The sequence below is a fragment of the Pungitius pungitius genome, chromosome 14 (genome assembly GCF_949316345.1).
Source record: "Pungitius pungitius chromosome 14, fPunPun2.1, whole genome shotgun sequence".
NCBI lineage: Eukaryota > Metazoa > Chordata > Actinopteri > Perciformes > Gasterosteidae > Pungitius > Pungitius pungitius.
In genome coordinates, this window is record NC_084913.1 from 5,054,009 (window position 1) to 5,079,747 (window position 25,739).

A 25,739-nucleotide genomic window follows, 5' to 3' on the forward strand; every position below is an offset into this window, starting at 1 on the left:
GGGAGTAGACACAGCTGGGAGGATAATAAGATGCGCATGAATTCACAATCTGGAATAAAAGATAAAGAGAAAAACAAATGCGCGACACGGCCAGCCCGCGCGCGCCCGCGTGCGCAACTCGTGTCCCCAGCGGTTCCGTGTAAAGTTGCGCTTCTGTGCGCGCAGCGTTTTCACCTTCGGGCTCCTTCGCTTTCCTCCGCTGATGGAGTTACAAAGTTCCTTCAGTCAACTCACAATGGAGAGAAAAGCGCCCTTCGCCGGCTGTGGAGGTAAAGTCATCTTTTCTGATGCCTTTAAGGCGACGTTTGCTTGCGATCGCGCTTCGGCGTGAAGACTGCGCGTGAAACTGCTACGAAGTGCTCTGAACGTGTGAGTCCAGCTCTTGTATAACTTGTTTTGCTGGCGTTCAAGTCTCGGGTTGCGTTCTGCCAGCGAGCCTATCGCAAGTGGGAGGGGGGTGCAGATGTTTGTGGAGTTTGGATTCCTGTAAACACCGACATGGTGCGCTTTATCAACTTTTACGCGTCGTTTGGGCCAGGGTTGTTGATTTACGCACGAGCACAAAGGCCCGTTGTTGTAGTGGTTTAGTGGAGTCCAAAAAAAAAAAAAAGCTGTTAACGGGCAAAAGTTTGAAGCCGTCTCTCCTCAAGCACTCTGCGTTTCCTTGAGTTAGCTTTGAGCTAAACCTTGTAGACCCTCTTAACCAACCACCATCTAAGAGATAATCTGAGAAGTAATAGCTTTAACTTTTAAGAATGAAATCTAACTGGCACACTCTTGATTGAAAAGGTTAGATTGGCTGAAGCGTGCTTCCCTGAATTCAACTAAAGGGTGTTCACATCGGGGATAACAGAAGCTTTCATTCATACAGCCGGGCTGCTACGCCGTGCAGGATGAAAGCTTCTGTAATGCGCGCCAGTCCTTCACAGGTCAATAAAAAAAAGTGTGCGTGTGTCTCTCCTGTGTGTGTGTGTGTGTGTGTGTGTGTGTTTGTGGTGACAGGCTTCCTGTGGTCAGAGTGGATTACCAACTTCCGTAAGGAGAAGGAGCGCCACTCCAGGATATGAAGATTCTTCCCAGACTTCTCCCTCCGTCACCTGCCCGTCTTGTGAATGAGTGCCGCGTGAGCTCAGGCGGACGGACCCTCTTCGTTTGTGAGAGACAATGTCGCTTTGATGAAAGAACGATCGCGCTGCTGGCTCACTAAACCCCCGATGAGGACCTCAGGCCCCCCCTGTCAAGAGGCAGCTGTGTTTCCTTCTGCAAGCCCTCACTAAACACCCCTAACCCTCACCTCCCCCCCCCTCCCCCCATTCAGCGCGCCACGTTAGCCATTGGAGGAAACCCAATGTCTGCCTACTCTTCCCCATCCTTACCTCGAGCCGTCCTCCACTCTCTCCATCCGCACCAACCGTCCGGGCCGCTGTACGCGCGATTGTCCAACGGCGGTCACAGCGTCCCCAGCCCCACCAACTCCTTCCACGGGGTGTCCTTCCTGCTTCAGATAGGACTGACCCGAGAGACCGTGAACCTGGAGACCGGTGACCTTTCGCTGTCCGCTGTCAAGGACCTGGTGTGCTCCATAGTGGACCAGAAGGTAAGAGCCTCACTGAAATGCCATTTCATATTGATGACACTGTGTTTTCTACTGGGGGGGAAAAAGGACATTCCTTTTTTTCCTCTCTAACGCTGTCCGAAGTGAAAGGATTTCCGCTAAGACACGCGCACCTACCTTACTTGGCTTGCTTTCAAACTTAAGGAGGAACACGGAAGGCAGGGAAGGACCCACATGACACGCCGTTACGGGGTGTTTTTGCCGTCCTCATCCGTTTCATCCGGGCCTTGCGCCTCAGAATGAGTTAAACACCGCAGAAGCGGGTCACGCCACAGCTCCGGTCACCGCGCCAGTCATTCACATTGTGTTTTTTTTTTTTTTTTTTGTTGCCAGACTTGCGTGGCGCAAGCGCGTCGGACACATGCCCCGCGTGCCCACACAAATGCAGAACTGCTACTGTGCTCTTGCTTTGCCTGTGTGACGTTAGGGGCCCTAACTTCTTTTTCCGTGACACGGGTAAATGCCCTCGAGGACGCCGGAGTGCAGCCTCATCTTACCAAGCGACATCTCATATGTGGTTGGGTGAGAACATCCAGAGTGCAAATCCAAAGCGCCAGCTTTAATCGTGATGTTTGTTTGCACTTTAAATGACAGGGCCCGCGCCGATCGTGGTCCGCGTCGGCCTCTTTGCGAGCGCCCCAAGAACGAGGGTGCAACCTTTTCATTTCTGTATTTTAACGTGGTTCAATATAATAACATGCTTTGTAGAACTCCATGACCGCAGATGTTGGGCCTTTTTTATATGAAGTACATTTTTTTTTCTTCTTCTGCAGGACTACCACTACAAACTGGTAGTACTACTAGGGTTAAAGCAGCAAGTGGCACAATAAGTATTGGAAATTATAACCAAAAGTGTGTATGTACTATGTGCAGTAGTTTCCGGTGCTTTAAACCTCTTACTCAGTCATTGTCTTCTTTGACCCCCATGCGCGCGTGTGCTCTATAGTTGTGTGGGATTAATGGTGCATAAAGCCTGTTGCAATAATGAAATGGCTCCCGTGTGCATCCGCACGTTGCTGTTGATCTGACCTCTTGTGTATAATGACAATTACTCCCTTTGTGTCTGTAATTACCTTATTTTTTGACTAAATAAAAACAGGGTGATTAAGCAAAAAGCACACCCCTCAGCCTCCAGGATCTAAACATTCAGGCCTCTCAGAGCTACGTTTTAGTCTGAGATGGTGTTGATGCAGTAAAAAAAAACAGGAAATAAATGGTGAGAAAACCGTCCTGTGTTGAACAACAAGTGACAGCGGAGGAGCTTTTCCGCGTTCAGCCTGCTGTCCTTCGGCTCCGTGGAACCATGTTGTCTGACATTCCAGAGGAGAACGGTAATGTTGTTCTTCTTGACGAGGTCTGCTGATTCTCACTAGCTAGTTATGAACAGTTGTGGTCTGCGGGGCAGAAAATCTCATCACTACGCACATTTACATGGATCCCTAACACATTGGCATAGTTGCAAGAATCCGTAGCAGGAAACGGTCTGGATGAAAGTCAGAGGGTGCGGTGTGCTCATGGCGAGCGGGGGGGGGGGGGGGGGGGGGGGGGGGCTGACGGTCTCCACAGCGCGTCATTTCATAACAAGTGCATTCATTTGGCGACACCATGCACTCCAACAAAGCAGCCAATCCGTCTAATTTATGGCTGTACAAAGTGTACATGCTTTTTATGATTTTACATATCCGGCGCGTTCATCCACATCTCTTCTGCCAAGACGCATTTCATGCACATTGCTTCATGTCAATGGAAAATATGACTCTGGGCCTCCTGTGCTCCCCGGTCCGTCCCCCGCCTCGCTCTCCTCGTTCTGAAATATGCACGACAATGTTGAACCTTCTTAAAGAGAAAAAAAGATTTTGCCTTTTTATGCGGTAGTATCTTTGTAGAGGTAGATGTCTGGATGGAAGTGTACCCCCCCCCCACCCACTTTCCCCACCACCGTTTCCTGCTCAGGGATCTGGCCCACTTAAGCAAAGTGATTCACCGCTCAGCCATGCAACAAACAGGTTCATCCCTTCAGTCAGGATTTCTGCTGTGTCAGCTGTTCTGAGCTTCCATAGTAAAACGTGATCATACCTTGGTAGCTGATAACCTCGGGCCTGGGTCGCCGTGACTCCAGGTGTAGGATAATCAACCCAAAGTGCATTCAGGCAGGCATGTAGTTCTCACGCTGCATCCTGTCTGGTTTTGGTGCAAAGCCAAACTACCTCAACTATCCCTGTTGAACTTTTGGGGCAGTAAAGCTTGATTTGCAATCCGTTGAGACACTTTGCTCCACTCGCACTTCCATAGAAGTGGAGTAACATCAACGCAACATTTTAAGTTATTTCACCTTTGTCTCATTACTGAAGCGTGGACTACTGCCATGCCATCGGTGATTATGCGCCAGCATCAGGGACTTCAGGGAGAAAACGCTAACAGTCGTTCTCAAAGCTTGTGACCACAGCTTCAGGACTGAAAGTGAGTGCTTACTTTGTTGCACGGTTGCTGCACATTTTCAGTTTTCTCTTTTAGTGTTCCTCTTTGGAGCCTGTTCTCTTATAGCCTTGCCAAACTAAAGATTCACACAGTCTTACATACAGAAACTTCAAGATAACCTGTGTAGATTTTTCAATGGATTTTTGTCTTCCAGATGCCAACAGACACAAAAATAATACCATTATAAACCAAGGATGAAGCCCGTTTGCTGTGGCACGTTCACTTGATGCAGTTGACAGCTGTAAAATGTCCAGATGTTTGAGTTTGCACTAAATGATGTGTCCTGGTTTAAAGGTTGACATTTCGTATCTTTCCTGAACCCTTCAGTTCTGCATCAGTCTCATTGTTTGATGGGGCCTCACACAGCCTGCTGTAATAGCTGTTCATTGTACAGATTTTGTACGGCTCATGCTTCTTTCCTGCTAAAGACTCAACCACATGACTTGGCTGGCATCCAGAGGGCAGATTTGCTTTCTCTCCGTTCTCTATGCCGATCTGGATTTGTTTTTGTATAGTAGTGGTTTGGACCACGTTCACCAACCTGTAGTGGTTAAGGTCAACCTCAGTGCACGGAACCTGATCTCGATAGGTTCCCTTAGGGCAGTCATGCTACCGCCATCTACCGTATACTTAAATTATACTGACTGTTCTAGAGGCCCCACTTGGCAAAAGGGGTATCTGCTCGGAAGGCAGGCTCAGCGAAGGACTGTGGAAAAGGGTGGAGGGAAGCAGCCAGCGGGTGGTGGAGACCCTCCCAGTTCAGCTTTCCACTCGTACCCACAATGGCACAGTAAAAGCCCCCGAGTGGCTGCACACGGCCTCGAAGTCAGGGCGGCCTTGTTTCACTCGGCCCCCGGATCGCGACTCCTGTCTCCTGGCTTTGGGGCTTGATGAATGGCGCGAGATAAACATCCATAGCCTCCACTTGTTGAGCGCTTCCTGTTTGGTGTCGCCCAAGTCCTCTCGTGCAGCCAGCGAGGGAGCAGTGGCGGGGGAGGGGGGGTGGACGACGACAAGAGTTCATGACTCCCTGAGAATGACTCCCAGTGAGCCAGCTGATCAGCCCGGACGGCCAGCCGGCTCCAGAACATTCCTCCTCACCCAGGCATTTTTGGGGGATGATGTGATGTTGCTCGGGATGGGTGGGATTAGGCCGTTAGGAAACTGAAATATTTGAAGCTAAACACTTGCATCGGTAAATGCCGAACATCTGACAAATGTCGACGGATGCGGTGAAGGCGATTGCAGAATCAAGCGTTTGTTTGGTTTTCAGTCTTTATGGGACTTTGACATATTTGACAGGCTACATAGATCCGCTTTTTTTGCGTCGACGGTTTCTGCCGAATGTTGGCAGCAAACGTGTCCGAGTGTAGCTTGGCATCGTTAAATGCTCATGTTGCTATCAAAGGAGATGATCAAGCTAAGCCCGATGAAGGAAATTTTAAGTTCTTCTGGCAAAGCTAATGGAAAAAAATATGTTGGGCCTTCGACCTCAAACGTTACTGTTATGAATACTTTAATTTTAGCGCTCTTTCCTTCTGGATGTTTCTGTATTTTCACTCAAGCAATGAAAGGCAGCTGCCTCAGCCACAGGTTTCCCCACTGGTTTTGTCAGTGCTGTAACTCCCAGTCTCTGGTTGAGGGCTGTACAGCTGCCTCTGTAATTAGCCAGACAAAGGCCCGTTTGAGTCTGAAACGGGGCGACTTTGGATATCATACAGTAAAATAGCAGTGGAGTATTATAAAAACTCAAGGACTGTTTGGATTGCTTTAAACCAATGAGTAATACCCCCTTGGATAATGCCAGGTAACCCTTGGCAGAGAGAACTAGTTCAGCTCAAAATTCCTTCTTCAAGAGTAATTCGTTGATGCTGAAAAGGTGGGAACAGACCTTTTTTTCGGGTTTGGCTTGATAGTGTTGCATTCGAAGATTTAGCTTTCGTGATCAAGTTATCAGTTATAGGATTACTATCTGACTGCAATCTTACTGGTCCTTTCCCCTAAAATCTGTATGAGGGGTTGAGGTTTGTCAGAAAACTTGGCCTGCAGGGAAACGGTATCTATAAAAAAAAGTGCTTGAAAGACAAAAAACAGTCATAAGGGGAAGAAAATGAGAACGGAAAATAGCAAAGAAAGAAGGGTGCAGATGGAAAATGGAGAGACTGCAGTTCACATCCACCAAAACTAACTCAAGCACTTGGGAAATAAATCACCACAGTCTCGCTCCCTCCCACCGACAGCGTAAGCCCACATCTGCATGTTCCTATGGAGCTGGCAGCCATATTTCACCCCACCCCCAACGGCACAGAGCTTTATGTGTGATGTACATGAGGCCAGACATTTCCTGGAATGGATATTTAGCTCTTTCTCAAGTCAAATCATTCACTGTTGGTTCTTGGTTCTGGCCTCTTTAAAAATGTAAATGGTTTTTTAAGCACAAATGGATTTATTCCAAAGCCATAGAAATGACGAAACCGATATCACAATTGGGATTGCTGATTTTTTTTATTTTTGAAAAACCCCTGCTGTGTACGACTTAAAGGCGTACTTGCAGAAGGAATCTATCAATTGCCCCGGTCTTGGAGTAATTTGTGGAAAGGGGGGGAGGAGAGACTAAAAAGGTGGGGGGGGGGCGGAATATCTCTGAAGTTAAGTGAGCGAAGTAATTTCTACCATCTGTAGTGCACACAGCTCTCCTCTCAATGTGAAGCGGCAACGCGGGACCCGACCACGCACGTTAGAGGGAATGACAGAGTGTAGAAGAGCAGGGGGAAGGTTGGGGGTGGAGGGGAGGGGACGGGGGGGCGGTTGGCTGCACAGGAGGGGAGGGGGGGGGGGGGGGGGGGCCCTGTTGGCTGCACAGAAGGGTGTCGCGGCCATCCTACGGCTGGTGTCCTGCCGTAGTTCCGTCGTGTGCCAGAGCTACAAGTTTTCAGGCCCGCTTCTGCCACCAATGGTGGCTTTGCTGGGGGATTTTCTGCCCAAATGCCCTTCACAATACTCGACTTATGCCGGGTGGGGGGGGGGGGGGGGGGGGGGGGGTGATCTTGCATCACTCCAATCTCTGTTAGTGCTGGCTGGTCGGGCTTTGATTGTGATTATGCTGAAGTGGTTCGACAGCGCTAACGTTGAACCGTTTAATACGCAGCAATCCCAGCGACTTTGTCCTTGAGAAGCCAACCATGTGGGGTGATTTAGGGCCACTTCCTGAAGGAGTTTCCATTCATGAATTTATAACTGAAGCGTAACACAGGCATGTGTCCCTTATTAATCTACTCATGAACGGTTCGAGTTTCAACCTCAGCGCATCAACCATGACAAATGCCGATGAGGAGGGGGTCGATTGACATGCCCACTTGCCCCCATTTTTCAAGATGCTGTGGCCTGTTTGACCAGGTTAGTCGCTATCTTCACAGGGCTCGCTACCAAACATGTGTCACAGTCCTCATCTTAGCAGATGTGTTATAGTGCTAGAAATATTTCCGGCATCCTGTAATTCAGACCACATGGTGTCTGTTGTTGTTACAGATCATCGTATCAGCGAGGCTCTATTGATCCCTGCAGCAGGGGCATGTTGCAGAATGTCTCATTTTGTGTTGTTTCCTCAGCACCGTTTGCCCTTCCTGTCTTTGAGCGATCTGTCAATCTGATAGGAAGGTGGCAGGGGGAAGTACAATTACGTAATTTATACCACTCTGTTGTAAAGGCAAAAGGTTTTGCAGAAATGCCCCTGAAAGCACCACAGGCCGAATGGACGTATAAGTAGCTACATTACAATTTCACGTTTTAATTTATTTTATATTTTTTGGACTTGCACTTTTGAGCGTTTTGAACACCGGGGAAAAACAATCAGCGAGTCCTTTTCCCCCCTCAGAGCCGCCCCCCCCTGTTTCCATATTCTCTCTGCAGCCTGTCCAGCCCGTGCGCCTTCGTTCAAACGGCTTCGCACTGCACCGTACGTGCACTAAATAAGGTGACGGCTTGAGTGTTGGAATTTGGCTACGCCAAGTGTTTGCTTCAGTCTCCAGTAGAGTTACGTAGGTGCAACTGTAAAGAAAGAAAGAAAGAAAAACCTTAAGCTGCTACTGGTGCAACACTAGTGGATTACCAAAACCCGCAGCACTTGCTGATGTTTCTGTTGAGCAACAGCAGCATGTTCCTACATCCTGCTATTGCTACAAGAAAAAGTACAGTCCCTCCCCCCCCACCCCCCCCACCCCCGGCAATTTCACCTGTTTTATTTGCCCTGCATCGAGGTGAATGTGGCAGCTGCTCCGGAGTGTGCGGTGCAGTGTATCTGGGAGGCGGTGGATCGCGGCGGGGCCGTAACTCATCGGCAGCGCGCGGGGGCCCGGCCGAGCATGTCTTAGATCACACTGCTCTCTTCCCGAGAGGCCTTTAGATCCTGTGACTCAGCCTTCCTCTTCTCTGCTTGGCCTCTGGACAATGTTGATGCATTGCAATACTCACGCTAACACCCACACGCACGCACGCACACACACATGCAGGCGTGTGCATGTGAGCAAACACCCACGCGAGTGAAGTCATCCGAGAGAGACTGTTTCTATCACGCAAGCTCTCATTGGTGATACAGTGGCGAGCAACCAAACGCTGACCTCATCCCCATTATCTCGCTTACACTCCAGTGCTGTAATACCTCAACTCAAAATGACCACAGAACGGTATTGCTTCTCCCTCCCCCCCCGGATTTGAATAACCAAAAGTCAGGTGAAACGACTGCAGGATTCTCTTTGAGGATAAAACGCTTTTGTTGAACCAGCTCTGTCAGCGTCTCCCGGCAGGTGAGAGAGAGCTCTACTAGGTGCACACCCGAGGACGTGGAGGACACGGCTCTGGACCTAAGCTCCGCCTGCTGACACCGAGAAGGAAACCAGCGGTGAACGAATTGAACCAGAACACCTGGACGTTCTTCAGGCTTCTTGCAGGATTCAACCTTCTCTCAAACACGCAGGAAAAAGACGAAGGGCGAGGAGTGGTTTGGGCTGCAATAACAAGATGTTGTTCCGTCGCTGCGCTGCGTCCTGTTTGCACAAAGCAGAAGTTGTAGCTGATTGATGGGGGGGGGGGGGGGGGGGAGTTTCTCAGCTCGTCCCGGGTGGGGGTTAAAGTTGGAATTCGAACGTCGCGCCAAGTAAAGCTCCAGCCCACGATTGGCTAAAGCGACGAGGAGCATCACATGCCGTTCGGCTCTGTCGTTTTCGAAGAACATGCCGTTGTTTTCAACAATGACGCGGCCTCGTGCAGCCTCTCTATCTGCAGCTTCTTCTGCGGAAAAGGCCTCACTTAGAGAGGAGCACATGCTTTAAATGTGTGTGTATTGCCGATGTGATGAGCCTGCTTGAAATATAAACCATATGGCGGGGGTTAATGCTTTAATATGCTTATAAGCAATCGTTTTCCATCTCATAGTTCCTAACCGGTTCAGTATGTGCTCGCTTGTCCATGTGTGTGTCGTTAGGGTCGCTACATTCCCTCCCCAGGACAGTGAGGACTAGGTCAATTCATCAGAATTATAAGCAAACTGGGGGACCACAAGCACTTGATGTTGAACGAAGACTGTGGATAAAAGCAACAGTGTCTCCACCGTGCTTTCTGTTGATGACAAATAAAATGCGTCTATGCCCACTGCTTGTAATCGTGTGATTGGTTGTGCGTGTGTTTCTCATTCTGTGCTGCGTGGAAAACTTTTTGCTGGGCATCGCATTAGTGACACCTAACGAAAACAAATACAATTCCACTGTTGACTTTAATAAATGAACACAGTTTTCCCACACAGCGTTTGATGTGACTTGAACAAAGTAATTACTCAGTCCCCCCCCCCGTACCCCTCCGCACGGGCTCGCGTGAGCACATAATTGGATTTTCCAATGCGAATAGAATATGTCTCTCTGTTGTGGTCGTCGGGCATACACCTCAGAAATCAAAACAACCGTTTTTTCCACGTCGCATTCGGCGTGTTTTCTTATTTGTGACACCCTCTTTTACGGCTCTGTGGAACCTTCGGGTTTCACGACGCGGCGCCCATCGAGTCGTTTGGCCGGCAGTCGTTTGGATGCATGTGTGATTTTGGCCAGCTTCTCCTGTTGGCGTGTTCTCGGCGGAAGTCTCTTCTCAAAGTCTCAGACTGAGAGAGAGAGAGACCAACATCTTGTGGCTTCTGGTTGGGTTGGGCTTCTGGGACAGTGTGATCCGCGTCCGCGGCCCTATTAGGTATCAGTCAATGGACTTATTTATCCGCTGGAGAAAAAGGGCCTTTTATCACGCCAAACTTGTGACAGTTCTTATCCGGGCCTCCTCCAGCTAAATCAACAACGGCCTTCGGCCTCCCCGACACTGGTTCAGTGTTTCACAGCAGCTCAGTACCTCTGTCCCGTGCAGGGAGGCCCTCTCATGTTATAAGCGCTATACGAATCACCCCCCCCCCCCGCCACAAAAAACAAAAAAAAGAACGTTATGGAAGTGATGCAGTGAACAACAAAACCGGCAATGCATGAAATGCATTCACAGTGTTTGTGAAAGGAACAGTTGTTGTTCTAACTAGTTAGTGTGCATGAAAGGCTCGCCAACTAATGCATTTTGATTTATTGTGATGATTTAAGTGAAAAAGAGCTTTTTGAGGACATGACGTCTGTGAAGCTGTGGATGCATTTTAAACATCAAATAATGAAAAAGGTTCATCCATAAAAAGGAGGGGAATCAGTAGTAGCAGCTAAAACATCAGCTTGCACTGCCAGCTGTATTTTTTTTTTTTTTTTAATGCATGCTTTATTTTACCTGCGGACGCGGGCTGATGTGGAGCAGGACGCTTCTCTGCAACCGTCTCTCCGGCGGCTGCCGGACTGATAAAGGTTCAAAGGCAGCCGGAGGTCGGGCAGCATACTTTTCCCTCGCAGCAATCACACGGCCAATCTGTCAGAGCCCTCCGCGCCGCCCTCAGCGCCGCTTCCCGTTCACCACCCACCTCGCCGCACGGAGACACAACGCCCTACCCGGGTTAGTCATGTGGACAATATTCTATTTTTGACAACAAAGTTTCCATTGTCCCCCTGGGACTGAGTACCTGTCTTCACATTCTGGTTCAGAGCAGACATTTCAACAGAATGTAAGTGAAAGAGTTTTGGCTTCATGAGTTTGTTTCCCTAATTTTGCCATTTTGCAGCTGGTGGTACCATCTAAGCCACAGAGCAGATGTGGTTATTCATACCAGAACCTTTCTTCATATGGCTGTCTTGAGATATTTTGTTTTTGGCTCCCAATGAAATAGGACCCCCCCCCCCCCTTCCCCCCCTTCGCCCTCCCTCACACACACTTCTCTTCATCTCCCTCCTTCCCTCCTTCCCTCCTGCCTCTCACTCTCTTTCCTTATAACAGGATTTAGCATATCAATGGCGGATTAGTTCGTTTAACAGAAGCTTACTCCTGCAAAGCCCCCTTTCCACTCGTCCTCCCAGCCCGACTCGTGGACCTCACACACAGATCCTCGGCGCCGGGGCTGTTTTGGTGCGCGTGTGTGGTCGCTGAATGGATTCGCTTCCGTAGATGACAAAAGACGCGCTTCGTCACTGCGCGCTTAGACGTGCGCAGTAGCCCGTGCGGGTGGTGGTGGGTGGTGGTGGGTGAGGTTGCAGATGGTTCCCCCTGGGGAGCTGCTTTTGCACCCACAGGTTGGCCGTCAGTTATGACTTGTGTTAAAATGTGCCCTAAAACGTGTCCCTCTATTGTTCCAGCACACCTGTGGTTTCCTCTCGCTTTAATGGAGCACAGGGGGGGGGGGGGGCCCGGTTCAGCAGTTGAACGCGCTGCCGCGCAGATGCTGCGCAGCTCTGGAGTGACACCGGTTCTGTGCAGTGGAAAGTGTTGCTCCAGCTGGCCCCGGGTCCGGGCCTTGGGCCGCTGTTGCGTGCTGGAACAAGCCCTCTGTGACACCGCCGCCGGGCGCAGGAAGGATGCCCCCCACACCCCCCCCCCCCCCCCCCCCCCCCACCCGCTGCCTGCGCGCTGCTGGTTTGAGCCACGCAGCATTAATCACCGCAGAGGGCGACGGGGGTTTAGGATGTCAGTGTGTCGAGCTGGAAATGTTCCACCGCAGAAGCACGAGCAGAAACGTTTTGGTGAAATGAACACCTCAAAGGCAGGAGTACCTCTTCCTGGAGTGATATCCAGTGATTGGTCCAGTGCGGCGCCACTGAGAACCGCTGCTGCTTTGGCCGCAAGTTCTTTATCCCAAGAGTGAACTTTCAGACAAATTCATGGATGCTATTCTAAGCAGGGCCCTTCATGGGAAAACCCACCGCTGTACAAGAACCGAGGGAACATGTATGCCTCCGCTGGGAGAGCAGAGTGTAGGTTTGGGGGGGGGGGGGGGGGGGGGGGTAGGTCCATTGTTGGAGACTCTCTGTTTCCACCAGGCCGAAAGAACGGAGCGGGCGCCTCGGGACTCCTCGCTTTCTCCGCAGAGTTCGTTTCTTCGCCAGTCGCCCCGAAGAGCCCCCCCCCCGCCTGGCGTCTCTGTATCTGTGCTTCTTGGCAGTCGGGCCGGCTCCAGGTGTCCTGCGTGTCCCGTGGCGAGACGCTCTGCCAAGTCCCCCCCCCCCCCCCCGCTGCCCGATGCTGGCATTGTTCTTTGTGGCCCATTGTGATTGACCCTGGTTCAGAGGGGAAACAGCTGGTGGATCCTCCAGTACCAGCCTGCATGGCACCGCGACTACCAGGCCCAATGCGTGATGTGACCCGCGCCCCAGTTCCCACTTTTGACACCAACCACGAAAAAAACCAAATATAAGACCCCGTGACCCCCCCAAAGCGACGCCCGTTCGCGGTTTAAAGTGCATTGTGTCGTGTTTTTTTTTTTTCCGTATCATTTTGCTTGGAGCTCTTTCCTTCTTGTGTGACAAGACCATCGCTCTCTGAGAGGCTGAGGGCTCGGCACAGGACGTGACTCAGTCAGTATTGACTGCCGCTCGACTTCCTGTCGAGCTGATTCTCCTCTCAGGATGTTTACCACCTACTCCTCCTCCTCCCACCCCCCGTCCCCCCCCCTTGCGTGATCACGTGACTTAACGTCGGTGCGCTCGGCTCCGCGTCACTTTGGTTCGGCTTGGAACATCGTTTTCAGGTGTCTTGGAATCCAGATGATTCTTCACTGTTAAACAATACAAGTGATACATGATCACATGACTTACTCCTCCTTCACAAAAGGGTCCTTTTTATTGCCATTTTCTCCAGCTTTATTTGTGTATTTACCGGAGGCGAACTGCAGAAATGTGTTGATCAGCGTCTCGTCCTTTTGTCTTTTTAGTACCTGGATCAGATGTTGACCCCCAAACAGCGCGTTCACTCTGCTCACCCTTTTTAAATGATTATTCATCAAGCTCACGGCTCCACTAACGCCATCGCTTGTGTTCCCTCCACCTCTCTCCAGTTCCCGGAGTGCGGCTTCTTCGGCATGTACGACAAGATCCTGCTGTTCCGCCACGACCTAAGCGACGAGAACATCCTGCAGAGGCTGACCTCGGCGGAGGACATCCATGAGGGAGACCTCATCGAGGTGGTGCTCTCTGGTACGTCTGCTGCAGTGGAACTGTGTAAATAAAATCATTGTCGCTCAACGTTTTTGGTAAAAACGCAACAACAACAACTGACCTTCGTGAAGCTCCTTGTCCCTAACCATGGGAGCTCGGGTCATTTGGGACTTTTGGGACGTACTTCCTAAACGTTGAAAGCCGTAGCTTGAAAAGCAGCTGCTGACACTAAATGCCGTTCTTACCAATGGGACAGAAATGCAGCATAATGCTTCGAGCAGATGTGAACTGTGTATTTAGAAAAGGGGAAAGGATGGATGAAAACTCATCAAGCTGTAAACAAAGTCCAAACTATTATTTTCATGGTCATTTAAACTTTCTATGATATTCCTCGATTCGTTGTCGGTTCTACGAAATGTCTGATTATTGTGAAAAATGTTGATCAGCGTTGACAAATATCACTTTTTGGTCCAAAACTCTTAACATGTTCAGATTCAGAAACCAGAACATTTTCACCTTTTATTAAGAAGCTGGAATGACACAACCAATTAATTGAGTATCATAATAGTGGACAATTCATTGATACGTTGCTGCAGGTCTAAAACCAATAAACTGGAGGAAGCTTCATTTTTTTGTTTACCTCGTCATGGCTGACAAAGCTTGTGCAAAGCGACCTCGATGGGTCTGATTACTCTGCTTTCCCTGACGCTTTGCTGCTGTCTAAATGAAACCTTTATTTTTCTTCAATTGAATCCAATCGCTGCCGGGTGAACCCCCCCGCTCGCTTACCTGCTTTCTGATGTCCAATCATCTCCTTCATCTTCTCCCCACCTCAAAGTTTTCATTACATTTCCCACCTTGTCTGACTGCGTTGAATGAGCCCGGCTTCCTGAGACTCAGGGGGTCTGTGTTCTGCCCTAATCCGTTCTCCTGCTCCATCTGTCTCCACTGGGAAGCACTTGACGCCACCTGTGCTGAAAATCTCGCCCCCCCCCCCCCCCCCTTCTTCTCCGGGTGATGAGAGTATTGTTTGCGGGGATTTAGCCACGGGGATGATCGTATGGGTTCAGGATCTGAGCATCAAGGCGCGAGGAGTGTAGACTAAAGACTGGAGGACTTCCTGCTTTTTGTTTCTGGCCGTCTGTGTTTGTCTTGTCTTTTGTTGTCGGTCTGCGTCGCTCTCTCCTTTCTCCCCCTCCCCCCCCCCCGTTCCTCACTTTCTCTCACTGTAATCCCTCCTTACCTCCACAAATCCCATCTGCAGGTGTAAGCCCCCGGCAGTGGAGCTTGACAGATTACAGGCTGGGAAATGGCTGATGAAAACTGCTAAAAAAAAAAACTGAGCTAAACCCCAGAGGCGCTTGGTGTGGTGTTAGGCATCTTTTTGTTTTAGAAGCAACAATGCCGGAGATCCACCCAAGACCATCTACGGGCTCAGAGGAAATGCCCCCCCCCCCCCCCCCCCGCCCCCCCACCACCCCTCCCCTGTTTGTCTCCCGTCATCTTCCGCTGAGTCTTCCTGAACATCTCTGGGTTTGAACATCTCGGCGTAGCAGACGCGCTGACTGTGAACACGCTCAGGTGTTCGGGTCCCATCTTCACTCCCCTCAAACCCTCGCCGTGACGAGGCCCTCCCCCCCCCCCCCCCCCCCACAGTGCTGGCAGTGTGCTAAATGCTATTTTACATGACTTGCACGACAAGATTGCGGCCTCCGAACGAACACTTTGTGCCTCGAGGCAAACAGATTTCGTGAGAAGCGCAGGGAAAAATAGAAAGAAAAAAAAAAAAGACCCAACGTGTGGCGGTTTCGCTCGGTGCTGCTCGGTGCCGATCGACGCGGCGAGCGTTCCACGGGGGGGGGAGGGCGCGGCGGCTGAGAAGCGGCCACTTGTCTTGCGGACGTGTGGCGAGGGAGCACATGAATGCTGCCTTTCATCAGTCTGTGTTCGCCGGCGAGACATGTGACCTGCCCGGGGGGGTTCTTTCTTCTCTCTCTCAAAACAGCACCAAACCAGAACCAAAAAAAAAAAGAAAATCCCCGAACCACCCGAAATGGAGAAGGAGGGGAAAAGAAAGCGTGCGTTGATAGTGTGCAAAAAGAGTGAATGTTATGGATAATTTCCTTCGCAGACAATAAAAACAAGGTTTGTTATTTTGGATGACCCCTCTGAGTTGACCTGTTTTATTGGGTCTGTGGAGGCCGCGCGTCATATTCCTTGTTTCGGGACGACATCTCATTGCGGCACCTGAGGACGTCTCCTCAGTGGTCCAAAAGCAAATGTGATTGTGGATCATCGCCAGAATAAGGACGAGCCTTTTCCCTCATTAATGATTGAAAAGGAACCAGAAGCGGCATGTTGCTCGCTCTGAAGTTTTCGCTGCACACACACACACACACACACACAGGTTTGTCTCCTCCACATCTTACGCGTCCTCACATCTTTGATGATTCACAGCCATGACTAACCGACGCTTGATTCCAACAATGACTTGCGTGTGTGCTTAACGAGAAACAGCGCAGACGTGTAAGAAAAAGGAGAAAGAGAGAGAGAGACATGGGGACACGTCCTCGGCTTTGTTGGTTTTGATTGTGTTGAACGACAACAAAGACGAACCGATACAACAGGATCATTTGGCATTTTGACTGGCGTCTCTTGGGAGTTCCCTGTCAATTTCACACGGTTACAACGTATGACGGTTTATTGCAGATGTGGCGCCCTCTGTTGCAGCAGTGTAGACATAGCACGTTTATTTGTTTTCTTATTGTAGCACTTGCAAAAAGTGAGACTAGATATTGGTTTTTATAATAAAAGCCTCGCGTCTCTTCTTGATTCCTCTGTCTGGTTGTTGTTTTTTTTCACCGTTTTCACAGATTTGTCTGGTTTTCACCAACCTTTCAGCTTCACCGTCTTGTGTTTTTGTTTCCAGCCCAAGCCACGGTCGAAGACTTCCAGATCCGGCCGCATGCCCTTTACGTCCACTCCTACAAAGCCCCCACCTTCTGCGACTACTGCGGGGAGATGCTGTGGGGTCTCGTCCGGCAGGGGCTCAAATGTGAAGGTTAGACCCCAGCGCACAAAAAAACCCCACCTTGTCAAATTTCGGGGGGGTAGGGGGGGGGGGCTGGTTTGCCGAACGGATTAAAAGCGTCTCTGCTGCCTCAGCGTTTTGTGACGTTTTTTTTTTTTTTTTTAATTCACACCTCCTCAGGATGCGGCCTGAACTACCACAAGCGCTGCGCCTTCAAGATCCCAAATAACTGCACCGGCGTGAGGAAGAGGCGACTGTCCAACGTCTCCCTGCCCGGACCCTGCCTCTCCGTCCCCCGGCCGGCCCCCGCCGAGAATGCCGTGGTCGTCCAGGACGAGGTCAGCTTCCGGCCTTTGGTTTGGGGCGGGGGGGGGGGGGGGCGCGAATGCACGTGCTCGGGCGGAAGTGGAGAGAGAGGAAGAAGCGGGAAGAATAGCTCACGTTTTTTTTTTTTTTATCGTCCTCGCATATAAAATGACGCAGGCCCGGAGTTCAGACGTCGTCCTGAGCCAGACCGGGGCGGGGGGGGGGGAGACGGTGGAACTGGCCAAGAATGTGTGGCCGCTTTGTCTCAACTGTTAAACGTAGCTCGCTCTGGAATATTCCCCCTTTGTCTGCGACCCCCACGAATAAATCGTGAGGAAACGCGATCATGCCGATGACGTTAAAAGCCCATGTTTATATATCTACTCTTTTATGAACACGGTGGAAGCTTTTTTTTCTTTTTTTTTTTACAAGGATCTTGGTTCGTTCCTATAAAATCGTAACTAAATGCTCCCATGTGGTCAAACCTGACAAATCTAATCACCTTTATCGACCGCTAACTATGCAAAGTCTGGCTCGGTAAGGCTGGATCTCTTTTTTTTTTTTTTTTTTACTGCCATGCCATTATTTTACTCAGTTTTTCCCCTATCACTCAAATACTCCCTTTTGAGGCAGTTATTCCTTTATTTTTCACTTCCTTCCTGACTATGTTTTTTTTTTTTTATTCCCTCCATCTTCTCTTTTCCTTTCACCCTGGCCAACCCCTGTAGCAGAGGTCCCATCAGGAGGCGGGGAAGAGGATCCTGTCCTGGAGCGGCAGGCCTATCTGGATGGAGAAGATGGTGCTGGGACGGGTCAAGGTGCCGCACACCTTCGCCATCCACACCTACACCCGCCCCACCATCTGCCAGTACTGCAAGCGTCTGCTCAAGGGTCTCTTTCGCCAGGGCATGCAGTGTAAAGGTAGGTCTTTATCATCTTTGAAAAGGTGCCAGTGATGCTTTAACACACTTATTGATATATTATTTAAATATTTGTCAGATTGCAGATTCAACTGCCACAAGCGATGCGCTTCCAAGGTACCTCGGGACTGCTTGGGGGAGGTGGACTTCAACGGTGGTGAGGTCCCACGCCCCGAATTCCCCCGTCGCAGCGGTGGTGTGTGTGTGTGTGTCTGCCGCGTTTGCCGACTTGATGTTCCGTGTGTGTAGAGCCAGCCAGCCCCGGCCCAGACTCCGACACCACCATGGACAACATGGAGGTGGACAGCGGGGACCTGGATGGCGGCAGAGGACTGGACGACCCAGAGGAACCCTCCACCCCGGATGAGAGGATGTTTGACATGGATTCTCCCTTATTGGATCGAGAGAAGGACGAGGAGCCCATCAAGACTATTAGGTGTGAAGTATGGGGTTATGGTTATCCTCTTTGGCATTTTTCATTTCTCCAACGCAACTCCATTCTGAGTCTGAACATTATGGCCGGTTGAGTAGAAAGGGACAGGAAGAAGAATATACATGAGCGGTTTCATGAGCTGGTTGCAGGTCAAGTACAAGCAATTGTCATATTTCTTTCATCTTTCATTTTCATTTTTTTTTTTTTTTAAATGTCTTTGTGTAGTCCCTCCACCAGCAGCAACATCCCTCTGATGCGGGTGGTCCAGTCCATCAAACACACCAAGAGGCGGAGCTCCACGGTGGTGAAGGAGGGCTGGATGGTTCATTATACAAGCCGGGACAACCTGGTAAGACTGATAACCACGGAGCCCAGTCTGAAAAATAGCCTGTATGCTGGGGAAAACTCCTTCTCCAAAGCTGTTCACATGTGTTCAATTCAGCACAGAAGGTATTTTCCTCATGAAACTACATTTTTAAAGCACTGTAACATCGGCGGGTGATGTGCTAGTTGTCGTTTGGACTGACTTTGCGTTCTTGTGTCGTCTCCCCCCCCCCCCCCTACACACACACTTTTACAGCGGAAGAGACATTACTGGAGGCTAGACAGCAAGAGTCTGAGTCTCTTCCAGAACGACACCGGAGCCAAGTTCTACAAAGTAAGCATGAAGCTGTCACCCGAGTGTTTTTTTGCAAATGATCGGTGCCACTCATCTCGCCCGTGTCTCTCTATCTCTAGTTAGAAATCGGAGGGGGGGGGGGGGGGAAATTGAAGGGGTTTTGAAGAAAGAGTCGTCGTACTTTAGACCAGAGAGGGATCCCTCAGTTTCAAAAGAACAGTGGATTTACATTAGTGGTTCTCAACTGGTTCTGGCTCCGGGACCCACCATCACCCCTCAATGACAAGCCGCGACCCAAATCGAGGAACATTCTCAACATCTCAAATTTATTCAAAATCAAGTTCATGAGCTGAATTTTATATTTTTATATTCAGGATGTTTAATTATCCTAAAAACCCAGTGTCTCTCCCATATCAGAATGGTTTGACCCAACCTGGCCAACGCTGCTGAGAACATGGACGGACGAGCCGGCAAAAAAATCGACACTCCGCTGCATTAAAAAAGTCCCTTCAAAATAAAATCACAGGATGAATTTTTTTGTGATATATATATATTTTTTTATTTTCCCATGGAAAGGCCCGCGATCCATTGAAAACGGGCCCGGGTCGCGACCCACCAGTTGAGAATCACTGATTTGACTGAAGTTTTTCTTTGATGCCGGGTTATTCTATAGCATGGTAATATTTGTGGTTGTGATGATAAAGAAGACGAAGAAGAAGAAGAAGAAAACCCCCCCCCCCACCACTCCTAAGTATATGTGAAACATTGTAATTTCAATATGTAAAATCCGTTGCGGAGAGTGTGTGGCGCTTCCCCGCTCGCTGCCAGCGCCGTAGTCAGTCATTACACTGCCGCAGGGGCTTAATGGCGCAGTAATTACACGCTGAGGACCCAGGGAGGGAGCCCGTAAAGACTTCCACATGTGTGTTGGTGTTTTTAGTCGAAATCATTTTATTGTCCATGGCAAAACTTTGTGCGTCCGGAGACTTTGACACCTCCTTCGCGCTGCGGTTTTCGGGGGCCGTGTGCTGCAGCAGGATGTTTCGAGTGGGAGCGAGTCGGCACGTTTCACCTCTGAGCGCGTGTGTGTGTGTGCGTGCGTGTGTGCGTGTGTGTGTGTGTGTGTGTGTGTGTGTGTGTGTGTCAAACAGGTGGTTTTATACGCAGCTGCTGTTAAAGTCCTCCTTTCTCACTGCCTCCCTTTAGTGCTGGATGTGAAGTATGGGGAAGGAAAAATTCTGATTCACTCACCCTCTTCTAACAGTTATTCTGCCACTAAGGACCGACTCCTCGGTTCTGTTCACTGGCAGCTTCACGAGGTTCTTTTTTATCAACTTGGCACTCGGCAACGTTTTCGGGAACTGAAGGCGAGCTATAAATTCTTCTTTTTTTTTTTCACGTGCTCCAAAGTTTCTTTTGTTTTGTTCCATGGCCGTTGCTTCAAAGTAGCAGATATGCGTCCAATGACGGATAAAGTGAGATGATTTCCTGTGCGTACAGTAGAAACAGGAAAAAAAAAGAAAGAAGCTTCTCTCTGAGGGGTTCTTCCACCGAAACCACATATTCTCCATGTGCTCTGTTTGGGAAACCCTCCGTCTTCTTCTTCTTCTTCTTTTTTTTTTTTTTTTTCTTTTTTTCTCGTAGCGTGCTGCTCATCAGTGTGTGGCCAGCGTCCTCCCCTCTCCTCTTTTTGGCAGCATGGCAGCCATTTTCTCCATTTGGAAGCCATAGCCGCTATCCGTTTGAAGATGAGACCCCTGTACTTGTGGCTTTCTCTGAAGAACCTTTTCATGGGGGGGGGGGGGGGGGGCTTCTCGCTGTCTCTGCCAGATTGAGTCCTGTCGCGCTTAAACGTTTCACCTACTCAAACACCCCCCCACACACACCCCCACACGCACCCCCACACACAACCCCTGACCCACCCACTCGCTACCCTGTGGAAGGAACAGTAGTCGCCGTGTCTCTCTCCTCGGTGGCGAGCGGCAGCGGCTCGTGCTCGGAGCCCCCCCCCCCCCCCCCCACACACACACCCCCCTCCGGCTGGCCCCTGCCTTGTAATCAGGGAACCCGGAGCATTTCAGTCCGCCGCAGGGACCGCTCACGTGACCCGGCCCCTTCTGACCACAAGCACTTCATCTGATACTCTGTGGTGAGCCGCACGGAGGGGGACAGCGCGCGCCTCCGCAGGCCCCCCACCCCCCCCCCCCCCCCTGTTGGCTGGAGGTTCTCTGTGTTTTTAAATTTTCGAGCCCTCCCTCCTCCCTTTTGATTTGACAGTGGGCTGGACGTGGAAAGGGGGTGGGGGGGGGGGGGGGGGGGGTTGCGAAACGGTGCTCACTGCATGTGCTCATAAGAGAGAGATGAGGTATAGGAGAAAGTTAGAGCCGGGACTCTACAGCCAACATTACAACGGTGGAGTGTGTGAGTGTTACTACCGGTTACATTGCTTTTTCTTTCATGTTTTTGTTTATAAGTTCTGCTTCTTTCATACATTTTGGATTTGTCCAATGATTCAATGAGAGCATTTTTCATTCTCAAGAGGTAATGACTTGTTGTTGCTCCATCAGAATCTTGTTGTTTTTTCGCGGACAGTTTGTTGATCTCCCCCCCCCCCCCCCCCGCAGGAAATTCCCCTGTCCGAGATCCTCCAGGTCGAACAGTCCGGAGACTACAGTAATCTGGCCCAGGGCAGCAACCCACACTGCTTTGAGATCATCACGGCCACCATGGTCTACTACGTGGGGGAGGACAACTGCAGCCGCTATCACAGCCCGGCTCTGGCCGCCTCGGGAGTCGGGATGGATGTGGCTCAGGGCTGGGAGAAGGCCATCCGACAGGCCCTGATGCCCGTCACCCCTCAGCCCAGTGTGGCCAGTGCTGCTGGCCAGGGCAGAGACCACAGTGAGTAGAAGATGTCGGGCTCTCTCTTGTGGAATGATGGAGAAAAAAAATCTAAAAAAGTGTTATTAGCATTGTGAAGGAATTGAAACGTTCAATCAGATTAAATTCGGCACGGGCACCGAAATTTAATCAAGTCGTTTTTTCATTTCGAGTTTTCATTGAAAATGTCATTAGCTAGTTGTGTCTGTAACGAAATGCCAGGATCCAGATCTACTCTTCTGGCATAAAAAACTCAACTACATTCTGACATCAGCAGAGAATGTTGCTTGTGACTGGGGGGCCTTGTGTCCCCTCTCGGTTACATAGTCATCCAGGGTTTTCGCCTGACTCAACAAGAAACTAGAAGTTACTCAGGGCTTCTTGATGAGAGAACTTAACTGACACAACTCAGCCTCCCCACAGTAGTCTGGTGTTGTTAAGCCGTCATTGTATAACCTTGTTAAAGGTTGTATAATGACAACGAGGTCTTCATCCATACAGTTATATTCATAGAGTAGTTGTAGATGTAAATAGTGTTGTAATCTCTCATTCCAAACCAAAACTTATTTTTTGGGGGGGTGTAGCATCAGCCGAATGGTGTCTCCTACTCTCTTTCATCTCAGGCTTTTGTGTTGGACGGCATGCAGAAGTGGCAACTGCAGGTGTTTAAATTCCCGGGTGATGACATGCATTGTGCGTGCTTGCACCATCCAGTCACACATCGCTTCTCACATGAAATTTATAGCCGGTTTATTTTGTAACATTATGCCTAATTATGTGGGCTTGGGACATATTTCTTGCAGCTGCAAAAGTATCTGAGCAGTGTGGCTCGTAGAGCAATTTTTATGCTTTGATGAAAACAAGTTATTTGAGTTTTTAAATGCGGAATCATGATGTGTTTTTTCCTCCAGAAGAGCTGTCCATCAGCATATCTGTGTCAAACTGCCAGATCCAGGAGAATGTGGTGAGTGGCGTTTCCTTTCTGTTGAACAATTTCCGAGCACAGCCTGCACATTCTGGTGCTATTAAAGTATCTGTTGTGCTAAAATCTGAAGATGTATTTTTTACCAAAACCTCCAGCGGAAGCTATTATGCTGCACGAATAGGGAAGCTACTGGCCCATATTTTTGGTAAAGGGATTTCCATCTCGGTTGCACTTCTGCATTGAGTGAAAGTGAACGATTTGGCAATACCAGAAACATTTTGAAAGAGCAAAAACAAAAAAATCCCTGCCTTTTGTAACCTTAATGGATTGGCAATGTTGAGCAATGACAAAGCCCCAGCACTAACAATGCGAATCATCCCGGCGTAGGACATTGCTTCCGTGTACCAAATATTCTCCGATGAAGTGCTGGGATCCGGCCAGTTTGGCATCGTGTACGCAGGTATGTTTTGGTGAGATCGCTGTGAATCGTTTCGCCTTTGTTCAGAGTTATTAACTACACCACGTCCCGTAACGTTTTAGGCAAACACAGAAAGAGCGGCAGAGATGTGGCCATCAAAGTTATTGACAAGATGAGGTTTCCTACCAAGCAGGAGAGCCAGCTAAGGAATGAGGTGGCCATATTACAGGTATCGGTGGAATAAAAGATCTGGCATGTTCTGCAAACGAGGCCCCCGAGGGTGAAGACTCAACCTCCTTTGTCTTTTTCTGCAGAATCTGCATCACCCGGGCATCGTCAACCTGGAGTGCATGTTCGAGACGCTGGAGCGCGTGTTTGTCGTCATGGAGAAGCTGCACGGCGACATGCTGGAGATGATCCTGTCCAGCGAGAAGAGCAAACTGCCCGAACGCGTCACCAAGTTCCTGGTCACACAGGTCCGTGCTGCAGGAACGCGGCTCTCATCCTCATCACCCCCCCCAAACCAAACCCCCCCCCCTCTCCCTCTCTCTCTGTTTCTGTCTTTATTTGGGGTGTCTGCTGCAGCTCAAGGGCCAGTTTATTCTTGTGGTGAGCTGATTGCGGGGAATTGTTTACGTGACTGCCCCCCCCCCCCCCCCTGGCCGTGGATTACAGCCTGCAGGGTTCTGGTGGCTTCGCGGCCTGATTAGAAGAGCAGCAACTCTTCCCCCCCCCCCCCATCCGCGGGACCATCACGGGGGCCCAAACAGAAGCGGGGCCCGTCAACGTCTGCCCCATTAGCTGCGGCGGGGGCCCGGCCTGTGATGTTGGCCCCGGGAGGCCTTCTGTCTTAAGTCGGGGGGGGGGCGGGATCGGGGAGCCAGGCCCCGCTATGGTTTTTGGTACGGGGGGCCTGTAGGCAAACGAGCGTGCAGCTCCCCTCCTACGCCAGGCCTCGTGAATATAGATGGGATGGTGAGATGAGATCATGTGTCCTAATGTGGAGGCACTGGTCGGCATGGAAACCCTCGAGGGGCATCGGGGGGCTTGTGCTGCTGGTATTTTTCCATCGGGGCTGCGTCCATGCAAGCGTTGTTTATACCACACACCTCATGCATTCAAATGTTTAGAGGCTAGAGTTTACATTACTGTCAAATGGATTTTTCAAGTCTGTGCTTTTTTGTTTTCTTCAATAGATCCTGGTGGCCTTGAGACATCTGCACTTCAAAAACATCGTTCACTGTGACTTGAAGCCTGAGAATGTTCTCCTGGCCTCTGCAGAGCCTTTTCCTCAGGTGAAAGAAAAAGACACACGCGTGTGTGTGTGTGTGTGTGCATGTTTCGATGCAGGCGGTTGCGTCTGTGGACGCGTTGACCATGTCGCTCCCCCCCCCCACAGGTGAAGCTGTGCGACTTTGGCTTCGCCCGCATCATCGGCGAGAAGTCGTTCCGGCGCTCGGTGGTCGGCACGCCGGCCTACCTGGCGCCGGAGGTGCTGCGGAGCAAAGGCTACAACCGCTCCCTGGACATGTGGTCCGTGGGGGTCATCGTGTACGTGAGCTTGAGCGGCACTTTCCCGTTCAACGAGGACGAGGACATCAACGACCAGATCCAGAACGCCGACTTCATGTACCCCTCGACGCCGTGGAAGGACATCTCCGCAGAGGGTGAGCAGACCGAAGAAGTCACTCTGTTGTTACCTTTGTCTTCCCGGAGGAAAGAAATCGCCAAAGCTTGTTCTAATCTGGCGGTTAAAATGGTATATCCTTCCCTTGGAGGCTTGGTTGGACCTGTAGTAGTTTAACATCAGACAGACTCGGGACTGTGTCTTCCCACTGTGTCTGCGGCTGAGGTTGAGTCACTCTCTAACCCCCCCCCCTGGCGGCCCACGCTGCTGCTCCCCACCCCCGCACTCGAGAGATATGACAAGTTGAAAGAACCGAGGGTGCTGTTTGGTAAACCGACTTCAGGAACCCCCGTTCTTTCTGAGCCTCTCTTTTTTTGAGAGTCAGGTCCTCAAGTGAGCCGTGGGGGCGAGACGGCGGAGGGTTTAAAGGTCAGCTTATAGATACATTCTGCTCGTTTCCTTCACAGCCACCGATCTGATCAACAATCTTCTCCAAGTCAAGATGAGGAAGAGGTACAGCGTTGACAAGTGTCTCAGCCATCCCTGGTTACAGGTGACATGATAGCTTACTTTCTCTGACCCTATATGACCAAGGTTAAAAATGTAGGACAAAGAAGATGTAACAACTCTAAGTTCAAAGGAATTGAATGACCTCACATCAGGAACACCGCCTAAATAAAGAGCACCACACTGGACTCATTTTTAAAGGGGGCTATGTCGATGTCTCTTTTCTCCAGGGCTACCAGACGTGGCTGGACCTCAGGGAGTTCGAGACGCGGCGCGGCGAGCGCTACATCACGCACGAGAGCGACGACGCGCGCTGGGAGGAGTACGCGGACGAGCGCAGTCTTCTTTACCCAAAACACTTCATCATGGCTCCCAACCTGGACGACATGGAGGAGGGCCCCTAGTGGCGAACTTGCTGCACCACGTGTATTTTTTTTT

General features: G+C 50.3%; 1 protein-coding gene across 4 annotated transcripts; it reads left to right on the forward strand.

Moving 5' to 3' along the window:
• Positions 1-25,739, forward strand: prkd3 (protein kinase D3). Of its 4 annotated transcripts, none has more exons than XM_037485876.2 (19): positions 1-269; positions 1,003-1,597; positions 13,536-13,674; positions 16,565-16,696; positions 16,847-17,004; positions 17,701-17,893; positions 17,972-18,049; positions 18,142-18,328; positions 18,551-18,674; positions 18,906-18,983; positions 21,569-21,845; positions 22,736-22,788; positions 23,137-23,209; positions 23,290-23,396; positions 23,482-23,643; positions 24,364-24,462; positions 24,567-24,834; positions 25,262-25,347; positions 25,532-25,739. In XM_037485876.2, exons 2-19 carry the CDS (start codon positions 1,349-1,351, stop codon positions 25,703-25,705), a joined length of 2,637 nt encoding a protein of 878 aa, XP_037341773.2. In that variant the 5' UTR covers positions 1-269; positions 1,003-1,348; the 3' UTR covers positions 25,706-25,739. The 4 variants fall into 4 exon arrangements, with proteins under 4 accessions (XP_037341773.2, XP_037341776.2, XP_037341775.2 ...); XM_037485879.2 differs by having other exon boundaries at positions 22,739-22,788; XM_037485878.2 differs by having other exon boundaries at positions 17,704-17,893.